This window comes from Somniosus microcephalus, chromosome 1 (genome assembly GCF_052327205.1).
Source record: "Somniosus microcephalus isolate GS21.2 chromosome 1, FLI_Smic_1.0, whole genome shotgun sequence".
In the NCBI taxonomy this organism is placed as follows: Eukaryota; Metazoa; Chordata; class Chondrichthyes; order Squaliformes; family Somniosidae; genus Somniosus; species Somniosus microcephalus.
In genome coordinates, this window is record NC_140987.1 from 188,360,478 (window position 1) to 188,375,201 (window position 14,724).

A 14,724-nucleotide genomic window follows, 5' to 3' on the forward strand; every position below is an offset into this window, starting at 1 on the left:
GGCATGTTTTTAATACGGAAATACAGTATACTATAAATGGCATGTTTTTAATATGGAAATACAGTATACTATAAATGGCATGTTTTTGAACAGTGGAGATGAGCAGAGAGACCTTGGTGTCCATATACACAAATCCTTAAAGGTGACAGGGCAAGTTGATAAGGTGGTCAAAGAAATATATGGGTTACTTGGCTTTATAAATAGAAGAATAGAATATAAAAGCAAAGAGATCACGCTAGAACTTTATAAATCACTGGTTAGGCCTGTATTGTGGACAATTCTGGGCACCACACTTCAGGAAAGATGTAAAGGCATTAGAAAGGGTACAGAGGAGGGTTACTAGGGATGAGGGACTTCACTTATGAGCGGACTGTTCTCCTTGGAATAGAGAAGGTTAAGAGTTGACCTAATAGAGGTTTTCAAGATGGAGAGGTTTTGATAAGAGTAAATAGGTAAAACAAATTCACTCTGGCAAGTGAGTCAATAACTAAAGGTCACAGATTCAAACTCATTGGAAAAAGATCTAGAGGGGAGAGGAGGAGAAATCTTTGCATCGAGTTGTCGGGATCTGGAACGCTTTACCTGAAAAGGTGGTGGAAGCTGATTCCATAAATAATTTTAAAAACAAGTTGGATAGATATTTGAGGATGAGCCACTTACAGGCACAGTGGACTGAATGGTCTTCTGTGCTGTAAGTTTCTATGAATCAATGAATTCTAAGCCACAGAATAATGCAGCACAGAATGTGGCTGTTTGGCCCATCGTGCCTGTGGCAGCTCTTTGAAAGAGCTTTCCAATTAGTCCCACTCCACCTGCTCCTTCTCCATTGCCCTGTAAATTTTTTCCCTTCAAGTTTTATCCAATTCCCTTTTGACTTACTATTGAATCTGCTTCCACCACCCTTTCTGGCAGTGCATTCTAGATCACAACAACTTGATGCATTTAAAAAATGAATAAAGATGTCCTCATGTCGCCTCTGGTTCTTTTGCCAATCACCTTAAAGCTGTGTCCTCTGGTTATCGACCCTTCTGCCACTGGAAACAATTTCTTTTTACTCTTATCAAAACCATTCATGATTTTGAACACCTCTGTCAAATCTCCTCTTAACCTTCTCTGCTCTATGGAAAACAACCCCAGCTTTTCCAGTCTCTTCACATAACTGAAGTCCCTGAACCCTCTCCAAGGCCGTGACATCCTTCCTAAAGTGTGATGCCCAGAATTGAACATAATACTCCAGCTGAGGACCAACCAGTGTTTGTGTACATACACCCCCAGGTCTCTCTGTTCCTGCACCCCCTTTAAAATTGTACCATTTAGTTTATATTGCATCTCTCCATTATTCATGCCAAAATGTATCACTTCACACTGCTCTGAGTTAAATTCATTTGCCGTGTGTCTGTCCATTTCACCAGTCTGTCTATGTTCTCCTGAAGTCTAATTTTTTTATGCAGTGAGTGGTCAGGATCTGGAATGCACAGCCTGAAAGGGTGGTGGAGGCAGACTCAATCGTGGCTTTCAAAAGGGAGTTGGATAGGTACCTGAAGGAAAACAATGTGCAGAGCTGCGACGGAGTGGGAGTAGCTGAAGTGCTCTTGCAGAGAGCCAGCACAGGCTCAACAGGCTGAATGGCCTCCTGCACTGTAACCATTCTATGATTACTATCCTCATTGTTTACTACATTTCCGAGTTTCATATCATCTGCAAACTTTGAAATTATGGCCTGTATACCCAAGTCCAGGTCATTTTTATATATATATATATATATCCAAAAGAGCATTGGTCCTAATGCCGACCCCCTGGGGAACACCACTGTATACTTCCGTCCAGTCTGATAAACAACCGTTCACCATTACTCTCCACTTTCTGATCTTTATCCAATTTCATATCCATGCTGCCACTTCAAATTAATCCCATGGGCTTTAATTTTTCTTACAAGTCAATTATGTGGTACTTTGTCAAATGCCTTTTGAAAGTACATATACATAACATTAAACTCATTACCCTTGTCAACCCTCTTTGTATCCAGCTTGGTTCTCTACTGTATTATCAACCTTACATTTGTCATAAGCCTCCTTTTTCTGTTTCATTTTAATCTCTCTATTTTTAGTCCTCCAGGGAGCTCTAGCTTTGGATGCCTTTCCTTTCCCCCTCGTGGGAATGTGTCTACTCTGTACCCAAACTATCTCCTCTTTGAAGCCTCCCATTGTTCAATTACTGATTTGCCCACCAATTTTTGATTCCAATCCACCTGGGCCAGCTCTCTTTTCAACTCACTGAAGTTAGCCCTCCTCCAGCTAAGTATTTTTACGTTTGATTGTTCCTTGTCCTTTTCCATAACAATTCTAAACCTGTTGATATGATCACTGTTCCCCAAATGCTCCCCCACTGAAACATACTCCACTTGCCTCACTTCATCCCCAGTAACTAGATTCACACTGCTTCCTTGTTGGGCTGGAAACACACGATCAAGAAAGTTCTCTTGTACATATTTCAAGAATTCCTCTCCCTCTTTACCCTGGATACTGTTACTATCCCAGTTTATATTAGGATAGTTAAGTCCCCCATTATAACTATATAATTATTGCATCTTTCTGTAATTGGGCTGCAAATTTGCTCCGCTATCTCCTTCCCACTATTTGGTGGCCTATACTATATACCTAGTAGTGTAATAGCTCCTCTGTTGTTCCTCAATTCTAACCAAATAGATTCTGTCTTTGACCCCCATAACTACATCATCCCTATCTAGTGCTGTAATAGTTTATTTGATCAATACTGCCACCCCTCCTCCCCTTTTTGCTTTCCTATCTTTCCTGAGTTCACTGTTATTACCCCTTTGAAACTGACTGCAACTTCAGGATTTAGCGCATGTGCATCCTAACACGGAAATCCTGAAGTTGCGGTCAGTCATTCACTGTTCCGGCTCTAGCTGTGCTGTGCCCCATCTCTGTGCTCCCTCCCACCCCTGTAGCTGGCAATCAGTGTAATCAGGGAAACCAGTGAAACTGACGAAAACTTTGGCTTTTCCGCTGTAATATCGCTGTTAAATACCCCATTAAAAATTAGACCCTTTTGGATTAGGTGTAACTGGGGTTTTAACAGTGTATTGACTGCTAAACAAATGTTATGGCCCTTTTTTGTAGAGTGTCAAATTTATCCATTTTAATAAAAATTACAATTTTTATTAAACATAAAACATTTTTTTTTAAAGTTTGTTCATCTTTATTTCAGATTTACCTTTTCCTCATATGAGAGCCCCGATCTTTGTTTTGCTCTCTATAACATTTTAAAGCAGCTTATTCACTTTCTGGTTCCCAGTCTGAGAGAATTCTGCATTGTGATTGGTTGCTTACACAGCTTGTTGATGTCACAGCAACTCGCATTAGGGATTCCCCATTATGTTACACTGATCTCAACTGAACATCGAAAAAGCCGAACTTCTAGCCACAGAGATCGCGAGATCTTTGTGGGAAGCTTACTTCAGGGCCAGCAGCGAAGCAAACACCTTTGCTTCACTGCTGACTGCAAATTACGGGCCATTATGTTCCAAATCCTCCCTTCTTTGAGCCAGTTCTCTGGTTATTGCCACTGTATCATAGTCCCATCTGGCAACTTACAAGATTTACAAGGATGTTGCCGGGAGTAGAGAATCTTAGCTATGAGCAAAGGCTGGATAGGCTGGGTTTATTTTCCTTGTAACAGAGGAGGCTGAGGGGAGACCTTATTGAGGTGTATAAAATTATGAGGGGCCTAGATAAAGTGGATAGAAAGGACCTATTTCCCTTAGCAGAGGGGTCAAAAACCAGGGGGCACAGATTTAAAGTAACTGATGGAAGGTTTAGAGGGGATTTGAGGGGAATTTTCTCCACCCAGAGGGTTGTGGGGTCTGGAACTCACTGCCTGAAAGGGTGGTAGAGACAGAAACCCTAACCACATTAAAAAAGTACTTGGATGTGCATTGGGATGCTGTAACCTGCAGGGCTACGGACCTAAAGCTGGGAAGTGGGATTAGGCTGGATAGCTCTTTGTTGGCCGGCGTGGACACGATGGGCTGAAATGGCCTCCTTCCGTGCTGTAACTTTCTATGATTCTTTCTATGATTCTATGAACTTGTGCCTGCAGCTTACCATGCTTATTTACAATGCTACGTGCATTTACACACATGCATTCCAAACCCATCTTAGACAGCCCCGTATTTGCTCCTGTCTGATCCCACCTAATTCTGAACTCTTCTTTACTCTACTGCTGTTTGTCTCTCCCATTCCTCTGTGCACCTTGTTTCTCCTCTCTAATGTTTCATCCTGGCACCCATTCCCTTGCCAAATTAGTTTAAACCCTCCCTACAGCATAAGTTAACCTCCCCGCTGTTGTGTATGTACCTTTAAGAGAGAACTGTTTTACAGCTCCTGTATACTGTAGTACCGGCAGTGACCACACCTGTATATAAAGCCGGAGCAGGCTTCTGTACTTCAGTCGTGAGACTACTCTACTCTAGTAAACACCTGTTGATTGTTAAGTTACAGCCTCCGTGTAGTTCTTGGGGAAACATCCTATTTAAAGAATCACGGATCTAACACCCGCAAGGGTACTGGTCCCAACTCTGTCAACCCATCAATCTTGAACAGGTTCCTCCTGCCCCTTAAAGGAATTTTGAGAGCCTGTGGAGGGAACGGTGAATCTGGAGCCTGGGTGAACATTTTTCAAGCCATCAAACTGTAAGGAAATATGCTGAAGTGCTTCATCTAAATTATTTGTGCCAGCAGAATATTTTGCAATTGGCAGTGCCAAGGAGAAAGAAGTGAAAATGCAGGGTCAAATCATTCAGAATACCAGTGAAGAGTGTAGGTCACAAAAAGGGCACCCCGCTTTGATGACAAGGCCATTGAGTGGCTGTTGCAGGAAGTGGAAGAAGGAAGGGAAGCACTGTTTCCCCACCATGGAAGGAAGATCTTGAAAGTAGTGGATGCAGGAGGGAGAAAGTGAGTATGAACCTTTACACAGATGTAAAATTGTTTGCTTGCCTTGTGGCTACACACTGGTGTACACATAAATAAATGAAACCTTACCAGAAAGCTCCTGAAATTCCAGCTTCTGACTGAAGATGAGGTAGTTGCTGGCAATGAAATGCAGTAACCAGGTAGACAATCTAGTAGCATTGTGGAACTGAAAACAAAGATTTCCAGATTAAAATGCACACACTACCAATGGTCTCCATTACACTCCTGAAATGGGCATAGCGAGGGATTTACAATGTGAAATAGAATGTGAAATTTGGCAAAGATCAGTCCGGACTGATCTTCACCTATTCTGTGCTCTGTGGAGGTTTGCGATTGACATAGAAACAGATGGCAGAAACTCCCATCCGAAACAAGCAGGAGCTTCATTTAAATATGGAAATGGGGACAGGGTCCTCCTGTATACAATTTCCTATCCTAATGTGCAAGAGTCCATTGCAAAAGACATTCAGGAAACCAGGGAGTAGATTTTCAACTTACTGAAATGAACCTGGGGTAAAATGGCGCTGCAAATCGGCTGAAATCAGTGGAAATCGGGTGGTTTCTATTTTCTGCTTTTGTGGCCATATTGTTGCATTGCGAAGTATAGGATAAAGTGATTGATCCCATGCTCTGAAGGAAGCCCAGGTCAAAGAGAGGGGTAAAACACTAATACAAAAGCAAAATACTGTGGATGCTGGAAATACTCAGCCGGTCAGGCAGCATCTGTAGAGAAACTAACATAAATGTTAACTCCATTTCTCTCTCCACAGATGCTGCCTGACTTGCTGAGTATTTCCAGCATTTTCTGTTTTTATTTTATATTAGGGGTAAAACACTCTTGCGCTATTTTTTGCCCTGCTCTCCCTTTGAGCATAGCTTCCTGTCGAAAGCAATGAATTTACCCTTCTATTTTATGTGACTGTGTGTATTCATTTCAAATTTGAGTTAACGTACTCTATGCTTGTTATCTCTGAAGCCATCCTTTGTATGTTCCAGTCTCAATAATATTGCTCATAGAGACACACATCATTCAATACAAGGCTACCATTAACATATTGCTGTATGGGTCAATATTGACTTTTATTGTGTCTCATATGTATTTAGCCTGGATATAAAATTAGCAAATGTCTCAAACAAACCTGAAAAATACATGCACAAGTGCAAATAAAATTCATAGCTGTACCTGCCACACACATTCATTTTTTTAAATAGCTCTTAACCCAGTAAATCATGTATTCCTATACTGCTACACATTGCATAAATGCACACAATTTAATAATGTCTTAATCTTCTTTCTGCTTTCATTCCATAACTTTATGGCCTAGAAATTGGGTATAGCCCCACTTGAGGCGTTAGAACTGGCGCTGCGCAAAGTTTATAGCCAGACGAAACTTATCGCTGCCTGGCGAGATATTGGGTTGCATCGCCCCCAAAGGGGATTGAGGTGCTAACTCAGACGTTGCACGGGGCTCCTAAGGCGCAAAAGTTCAGGCGCTACCCAATATCGTCGCGGACGGGCGCAGCGCAGGTGATCTCAATTACCAGAAACCACGAGACTTCCAGGTGCCGGCCGGCTCTTAAAGGGGTGGGTCAGTCAGCCTGAGCTGCTACACTCAACGCCCTGTAGGCCTCAGAATCGGCGCTCGCCCTTCTCTGGCGCAACAAGCTTGGTGAGGATGGAGAAGGTGAGACAGAGAGCAGAGTGCTTCAGCACTGAGGCCCTGGACCACTTGGTGTCTGCAGTTGAGCGCCGTCGAGATGTTATGTATCCTGACACTGGCAAGAGGCCGAATCAAAAGGCTTACCGGCGATCTTGGAGGGAGGTTTCTCAGAGGGTCAACTCCAACAGCTTGGCGACCAGGACCCCTGTTCAGTGCAGGAAGAAATTCAACGACCTTACTCGGGTCGTTAGGGTGAGTGTTGGTTATGCAAACTTCTGATTCCCTCCATCTGCACCTAACTTCGAGGACCCTGTTGCCATGATGCCCCAATGGCCATCTGTCAGCAAGCACCCATGGCCCTTTCTGGGCACACACATGGACATTTCTCTCAGGCATCATGTAAGGGCCCTTGCACCATGGGGGGCATGAGATGATCTCTCAAGGCCACATGTAAGGGCCCTTGCACCATGGGGGGCATGAGATGATCTCTCAAGGCATCATGTAAGGGCTGTTGCACCATGGGGGGCATGAGATGATCTCTCAAGGCATCATGTTACGGAACTCCCCCTTCTTTCCCCTGCAGTCCAAGCTGGCGACGATGCGGAGGGAGCAGCGTCGAACCGGTGGCGGACCTCCACAAGTCGTCACTCTGACGGATCTCGAGGAGAGAGTGCACCAGATTCTTGGAGGACGTCTGTCTGGTCCTGTTACCACTGCAGCTGCCGACCCTATTTCCGATAGCGAGGGTAAGGCTCTCTCCTTTTTCAGCTGTTTCCTTCCACTTGGTCCCCCCGCCAGCATGCTTCCTCAGTGTGCAGCCATGTCAGAGCCTTGCCGCAATCTGCCATGCCTTTCCGCCAACCTGTCCTTTTGCTAAAGCCACTCTTCCACCTCCCTGCTTTCAGATGATGCATCACCAACTGGGGATCAATGCCCTGAAGCTGCCAGTGCCAGTGCCTCCGGAGTTGAGGATCAGGAGGAAGCCGGCCCATCCGCTCCAATCTCAGAGGAGCATACACATGTACAGACTGGGGATAGTAGTTCCCTGGAGGGGAGGGGGGGGGCTCTGATGATCAGGCAGTTGCCGGACCAAGCGGCATGCAGCAACGCAAGGGGGGTAGGCAAGTTCGGCCACCGTCTCCCCGGAGGGCAAGGCAGGTAGTGATGACTGCTGCACAGAGTGCAGAGGAGGTGCGTCGCCTGGCTGAAATGAGCACCCAGGCCCGGCTCAGGCACACTGAGCTGATGGCTGCAGTGGGGAGGATGCCTCAGTCAATAGATTCACTGGCAAAGAGTGTGTTGGACTTCGGGGCAACAATGGAGAGGACTCTCCAGGGCTTCAAGGCAACAATGGACAGGACTCTCCAGGGCTTCGGGGCAACAATGGACAGGACTCTCCAGGGCTTCGGGGCAACAATGGAGAGGTCTGTCGAGGGCTTCGGGACAACAATGGAGAGGTCTGTCGAGGGCTTTGCACCAACAATGGATAGGACTGTCCAGGGCTTCGAGGCCGCTATGGAAAGGACTGTTCAGGGCTTCGGACAATCCCTGGAAAGGTCTGTCCAGGGCTTGTCCGAGGCAGTGGAGCGGTCAGCACCGGCCTTGTCCGAAGCAATGGAAAGAACTGTCCAGGGCTTCTCCGAAGCACTGGCACCTGGCTCACAGGTCCTCACTGCTGCCGCGCAGTCACTTGCCGGCCTCGTCCACACCCAGATTGAGGCAACGCGAACTCTCACTGCAGCCACCCTATCTGCCTCAGCTAGGATCACCCCGGGCCCTTCCAGTACCACACGAGGCCAGGAATCAGTGGAGCAGTCGCTTGTGGCGGTGGAGCTGAGCCGGTCCCCTCCGAGAGCCAGTGTGTCGTCCGACCATGGTGCAGATGTCCTCTCTCGGCAGGTGACCATTGCTCATGCCACCACTGGAACGTCTGCGGTCCAGCTGCCACCACCTGCAGTTCACACTGCTTCCAGCCATGGCCAGATCAAGCAGCCAGCCTCCGCACCCTCCAAGCCCAGAGGTCGTCCAGGCCGTCCATCAGGGGCTTCTGCGCTTCCAGACAGTCAGCAGGCGTCCCCCAGCCTTCACCCCGCCACTGGGGTTCAATTACGTAGGAGCAGCAGGGAGGGAAGGGGCCGAGCGCGAAAGAGAAGTCGTTCTCCATCAAGGGGCCAGCAGTAGAGGGAGGTCCTGAGACGTTTCTTTGGCCAAACTCAAGGAGACCCTCACCTGTTGGAATTGTTGGAAAAAGTTTGTTCAGTTTGGCGGCTTTGCCGAAGAGTTTATTGTTATTTTGTTTGTTATGGTTTCTGTTGACATGACGTTGTTTTGCTGTAAGGAAAGACTTTTGTGACAATAAAGAGAAGTTTAAATGTGCTAAGGTGTACGTGAATAATTACAGTGATGCTGGCCTTCAGATGCTTTCAAACATCCAAAGTGCGCAGCAGTTAAGACACTCATCATTCCGCCAGAGGGGCCTCGAGACGACTCCTCATGAGCCAGTGACGGATGTCCCTTCCACTTTCAGGAGCCCTTCCATCTTCCTCCTCCTGCTCCTCCTCCTCCTCATCCGCATGCTCCTCCTCCTCCTCCTCCTCCGCCTGCTTCTCCAGGGTCAGAGGGAAGGTGATGAATTGACGCCTTCTCCTATAAAGGGCAGCTGTAACTTGCCGGATGCAGCAGTGGACTGCAGCCTGAGAGATAATCGCGATGTCCCCAATGGCTCACTGAAAGGATCCGTTGCCATAAAAATTGAGGCCAACAGTCAGTTTAGCGGCCACCGACAGAGAGGTCATGCACCGTTGACGCGGCTGCAGATCCTCAGTAAGCAGGTGGCACAGCTCAGTAACAACGTCCATCCCGATTCGGAGCCTTCGCACACACTGCTCCTCCGACATGTCAAGGTATGACCCCTAAAGACCCTCACAGCATACCCTCGGATTGGGCAACCTCCATTGCCCCTCCTCCTTCTGGCCAATCCCGGCCCTCTCTCCCGCCGTCTTTCTGCCCCTTCATAGTGTTCGGCCAGGAGCCCGTCGCCCTCCAAAGCATCTCCCATTCCGATGCCAGTTGGTCAGAAGGCTGTTAGGTCTAGTGCTCCAACTGCTCCGGACAGGTTTGAGGGTCCCAATTACTCTAATGCTAAAATCCAAAAACTCTGCTCCACAGTAGCTCCCCAAATCTCTCCACCAACGATTGCAATGAACAGGCCAAGTGGCTGAAGCTTCTATACTAGAGCGGTCCCCTTCAAATAGCGCCCCCCGACTCCGAGAAGGGCCTGCTAACGCTCCCTCGAACTGTCACTAATAGCGCTAGGCGTTAAGGCTCCGGGTGTCACCCAATATCCGCTCAGGCGCCCCTAAAAGGCGTTGCACGATGAAATGATGTCATTATGTGCTTGCGCTCGCGGGCGCGCGCAAACACTTAGCGCAGGCGTTAAATGTATAGTCAATATGGGAGTTGTCGCTATCTTCATTGCGCCCGCCCCAACATTAGGCAACGCCCCAATTCTCGGTCTCTTAAGGCGCTAACCGCTGGCGCAAACAACCCAATTTCTAGGCCCGTGTCTTTTAATGTATTTTCAAAGTTAAAATGTAAGGGCTAAAAATTCAGTGGCCTGTGCCACCAGTTTGCGCCCAAAGAGGGCTTTTGCGCCATTGTGCAAACCTACCGCCATATTTAGCGGGGCGCTAATGGCGGCGTTAGCCAGTGGCACTGCGCCGCCACCGATGACGTCATCGGTGTGCGCAGCGCCCCGCTGGCCATATTTGGTTGCTGCCGCCTCCCCCGCGCCGGCCGCTAACAGCGACCGGTACACGGGGCCTACCTGTGCCGGTAGTGGGGCGAGTTAAGGTGGAGGTGCGGCCGGCCGCTTTTTCGGCGGCCGCCTGCCCGCACCTCCTTCCCCGGCCTCCTACACCCCCCCCCCCCCCCGCGGCATTGCCGGCTGTTTCCAGAGAGCCCGGCACTTCTCCTTGGTGCCGGGCTCATTTGCCGGCACTCGCGAGCGGGGATCGCGCTGTTGCAGGCACCTCCCCCTTAAGAATGAAAGGCCTGCAGTACCGCAGGCTGCCGTGCTGCAGCGGGTGGCGCTGCAGCACTTTACACGCCGATATTCAGTTTCAGCGCCCCAAGCTGGGCGCCGAAACCCTTGTTTAGCGGCCGGCTTCCACTTGGGGCGCTGAAACTGAATTTCCCGCTGGCGCAAGTGGCTCCGCGCGCAGCGGTAATTCCGGCGCCCAGGCGAGCTGGGCACCCCAAACTGAATTTCTAGGCCTAAGTCTCTACTTCAGCCCACTACTGGTTATGGTGATCTGCTTTGCCTTTCAATGAGCATTACAATTGAAATGGTTTAAAACACCAACTGGCACGGATATTTCTCCTTTTGCATCTTCCTGTTATTCCTACTGTTCTGCATCAATAACAACAAATAGATGGAATTCACTGTTTTACAGTATTTATGAAAACTGGGAAAAATATTTAAAAATCAGTAAAAATTGCAAATGGAATAAAGGTTCTAAATTGGGGGAAGGTCGATTTTAATATGATAAGGCAGGATCTGGCCAAAGTGGACTGGAATCAGCTAGGAAAATCCGCATCAGAGTATTGGAAGTCTTTCAGAAAGGAAATAGAGAGAGTACAATGCCAACATGTTCCCGTAAAGGTCAAGGGTGGGACCAACAAGCCCAGGGGACCCTGGATGTCAAGGGATATACAAGAATGGATTAGGAAAAAAGGGAGGCTTTTGGCAGATACAAAGGACTAAAAACAGTGGAAGCCCCAGAGGAGTATAGAAAGTGCAGGGGGTACTTAAAAAATAAATCAGAAGAGCGAAGAGGGGGCATGAAAAAACAATGGCAGGCAAAATAAAGGAAAATCCCAAGGTGTTTTATAAGTATATAAAAGGCAAGAGGATAACCAAGGAAAGAGTAGGGCCCATTAGGGACCAAAGTGGCAATCTGTGTGTAGAGCCGGAAGATGTGGGTGAGGTTTTAAATGAATATTTTGCATCTGTGTTCACTATGGAGAAGGACAATGTAGGCATAGAAATAAGGCAGGGGGATTGTGATATACTTGAACAAATTAGTATTGAGAGGGAGGAGGTACTAGCGGTTTTAGCGGGCTTAAAAGTGGATAAATCCCAAGGCCCAGACGAGATGTATCCCAGGCTGCTGTGTGAGGCAAGGGAGGAGATTGCAGGGTCTCTGACACAAATTTTCAGAACCTCTCTGGCCACAGGGGAGGTGCCAGAGGACTGGAGGACAGCTAACGTAGGACCATTATTCAAGAAGGGTAGTAGGGATAAACCAGGGAATTACAGGCCAGTGAGCCTAACATCAGTGGTAGGGAAATTATTGGAAAAAATTCTGATGGACAAAATTAGTCTCCACTTGGAGAGGCAAGGATTAATCAAGGATAGTCAGCATGGCTTTGTCAGGGGGAGATCATGTCTAACCAAGTTAACTGAATTTTTCGAGGGGGCGACTAGATGTGTGGATGAGGGTAGTGCAGTTGATGTAGTCTACATGGACTTCAGTAAGGCTTTTGACAAAGTCCCACATGGGAGACTGGTCAAGAAGGTAAGAGCCCATGGGATCCAGGGAAATTTGGCACATTGGATCCAAAATTGGCTTAGTGGCAGGAGGCAGAGGGTGATGGTCGAAGGTTGTTTCAGTGACTGGAAGCCTGCGTCCAGTGGTGTACTGCAGGGATCGCTGCTAGGTCATTTCCTGTTTGTAGTGTACATTAATGATTTAGATATGAATGTAGGAGGTATGATCAGTAAGTTCGCAGATGACACGAAAATTGGTGGAGTGGTAAATAGCGAGGAGGGAAGCCTCAGGCTACAGGACGATATGGATGGGTTGGTCAGATGGGCAGAACAGTGGCAAATGGAATTTAACCCTGAAAAGTGTGAGGTGATGCATTTTGGGAGGACTAACAAGGCAAGGGAATACAATGAATGGTAGGACCCTAGGAAGGACAGATGATCAGAGGGACCTTAGTGTGCATAGAAACATAGAAGATAGGAGCAGGAGTAGGCCATTCGGCCCCTCGAGCCTGCTCCACCATTCAATGAGATCATGGCCGATCATCCAAATTCAGTACCCTGTCCCTGCCTTCTCCCCATATCCCTTGATCCCTTTAACCTTAAGAAATATATCCAACTCCTTCTTGAATATATTTAATGAACTGGCCTCCACCGCCCTCTGTGGCAGAGAATTCCACAGGTTCACCACTCTCTGGGTGAAGAAATTCCTCCTCATCTCAGTCCTAAATGGCTTACCCCTTATCCTTAGACTATGACCCCTGGTTCTGGACTCCCCAACCATCACAAACATCCTTCCTGCATCTAGTCTGTCCAGGCCTGACAGAATTTTATAGGTTTCGATGAGATCCCCTCTCAATCTTCTAAACGCCAGTGAGTATAAGCCCAATCGACATAATCTCTCCTCATACGTCATTCCTGCCATCCCAGGTATCAGCCTGGTGAATCTTCGCTGCACTCCTTCCATGGCAAGAATGTCCTTCCTCAGATAAGGCGACCAAAACTGCACACAATCCTCAAGGTGCGGTCTCACCAAGGCCCTGTACAATTGCAGCAAGACATCCTTGTTCCTGTACTTGAACCCTCTTGCTACGAAGGCCAACATACCATCTGCCTTCTTAACTGCCTGCTGCACCTGCATGCTTACCTTCAGCGACTGGTGCACAAGAACACCCAGGTCTCTTTGCACTTCCCCTTCTCCCAATCTATTGCCATTCAAATAATAATCTGCCTTCCTGTTTTTGCCACCAAAGTGGATAACCTCACATTTATCCACATTATAGTGCATTTGCCATGTTTCTGCCCAATCACCCAACCTGTCCAAATCATACTGGAGTTTCACGACATCCTCCTCACAGCATACCCTCCCACCCAGCTTTGTGTCGTCTGCAAATTTGGAGATATTACATCCAATTCCCTCGTCCAGATCATTAATATATATTGTGAACAGCTGGGGTCCTAGGACCGATCCTTGCAGTACCCCACTAGTCACTGCCTGCCACTCAGAAAAAGACCCATTTATTCCAACTCTTTGCTTTCTATCTGCCAACCAGTTCTCTATCCAAGTCAATACCTTGCCCCCAATCCCATGTGCCTTAATTTTGCACGCTAATCTCTTATGCGGGACCTTATCGAAAGCCTTCTGAAAGTCCAAATACACCACATCCACTGGTTCTCCTTTATCTATTTTACCAGTTACATCCTCAAAAAATTCCAGCAGATTAGTCAAGCACGATTTACCTTTTGTAAATCCATGTTGACTTTGTCCGATCCTGTCACTGCTTTCCAAGTGCTCTGCTATTATATTTTTTATAATGGACTCTAGCATTTTCCCCACTACCGATGTCAGGCTTATAATTCCCCGCTTTTTCTCTACCACCTTTTTTGAATAGTGGGGTAACATTAGCTACCCTCCAATCCATGGGTACTGTTCCAGAGTCTATTGAGTTCTGGAAGATGACCAGCAATGCATCTACTATTTCTAGGGCCACTTCCTTAAGTACCCTAGGATGTAGATTTTCAGGCCCAGGGGATTTATCGGCCTTCAGTCCCATCAATTTTCCTAACACCATTTCCCTACAAATACTGATTTCTTTCAGTTCCACCCTTTCATCAGACCCTATGTTCCCCACCATCTCTGGGAGGTTATTTGTGTCCTCCTTTGTGAAGACAGAACTAAAATATGTATTTAGTTGGTCTGCCATTTCCTTGTTCCCCATTATAAATTCCCCTGTTTCTGACTGCAAGGGACCTACGTTTGACTTCACCAATCTTTTTCTCTTCACATATCTATAAAAGCTTTTACAGTCAGTTTTTATGTTCCCTGCAAGCTTACTCTCATATTCTATTTTCCCCTTCTTAATTAATCCCTTTGTCCTCCTTTGTTGAATCCTAAACTGCTCCCAATCCTCAGGATTATTGCTTTTTCTGGCCAATTTATATGTCCTCTCCTTGGATCTTATGCTATCCCTAATTTCCCTTGTTAGTCAAGGTTGAGTCACCTTTTTTGTTTTATTTTTAT

At 47.1% G+C, this 14,724-nt stretch overlaps 1 protein-coding gene across 3 annotated transcripts in view; it reads right to left on the reverse strand.

Moving 5' to 3' along the window:
• Nucleotides 1-14,724, reverse strand: part of rhobtb3 (Rho related BTB domain containing 3) — a 171,465-nt gene that overhangs the window by 3,374 nt on the left and 153,367 nt on the right. For all 3 annotated transcript variants that reach the window (XM_085988523.1, XM_085988531.1, XM_085988515.1), the window contains one exon: nucleotides 5,064-5,160. In XM_085988523.1, coding sequence (XP_085844649.1) covers nucleotides 5,064-5,160 — 97 coding nt within the window. The remainder of the gene's footprint in view (nucleotides 1-5,063; nucleotides 5,161-14,724) is intronic.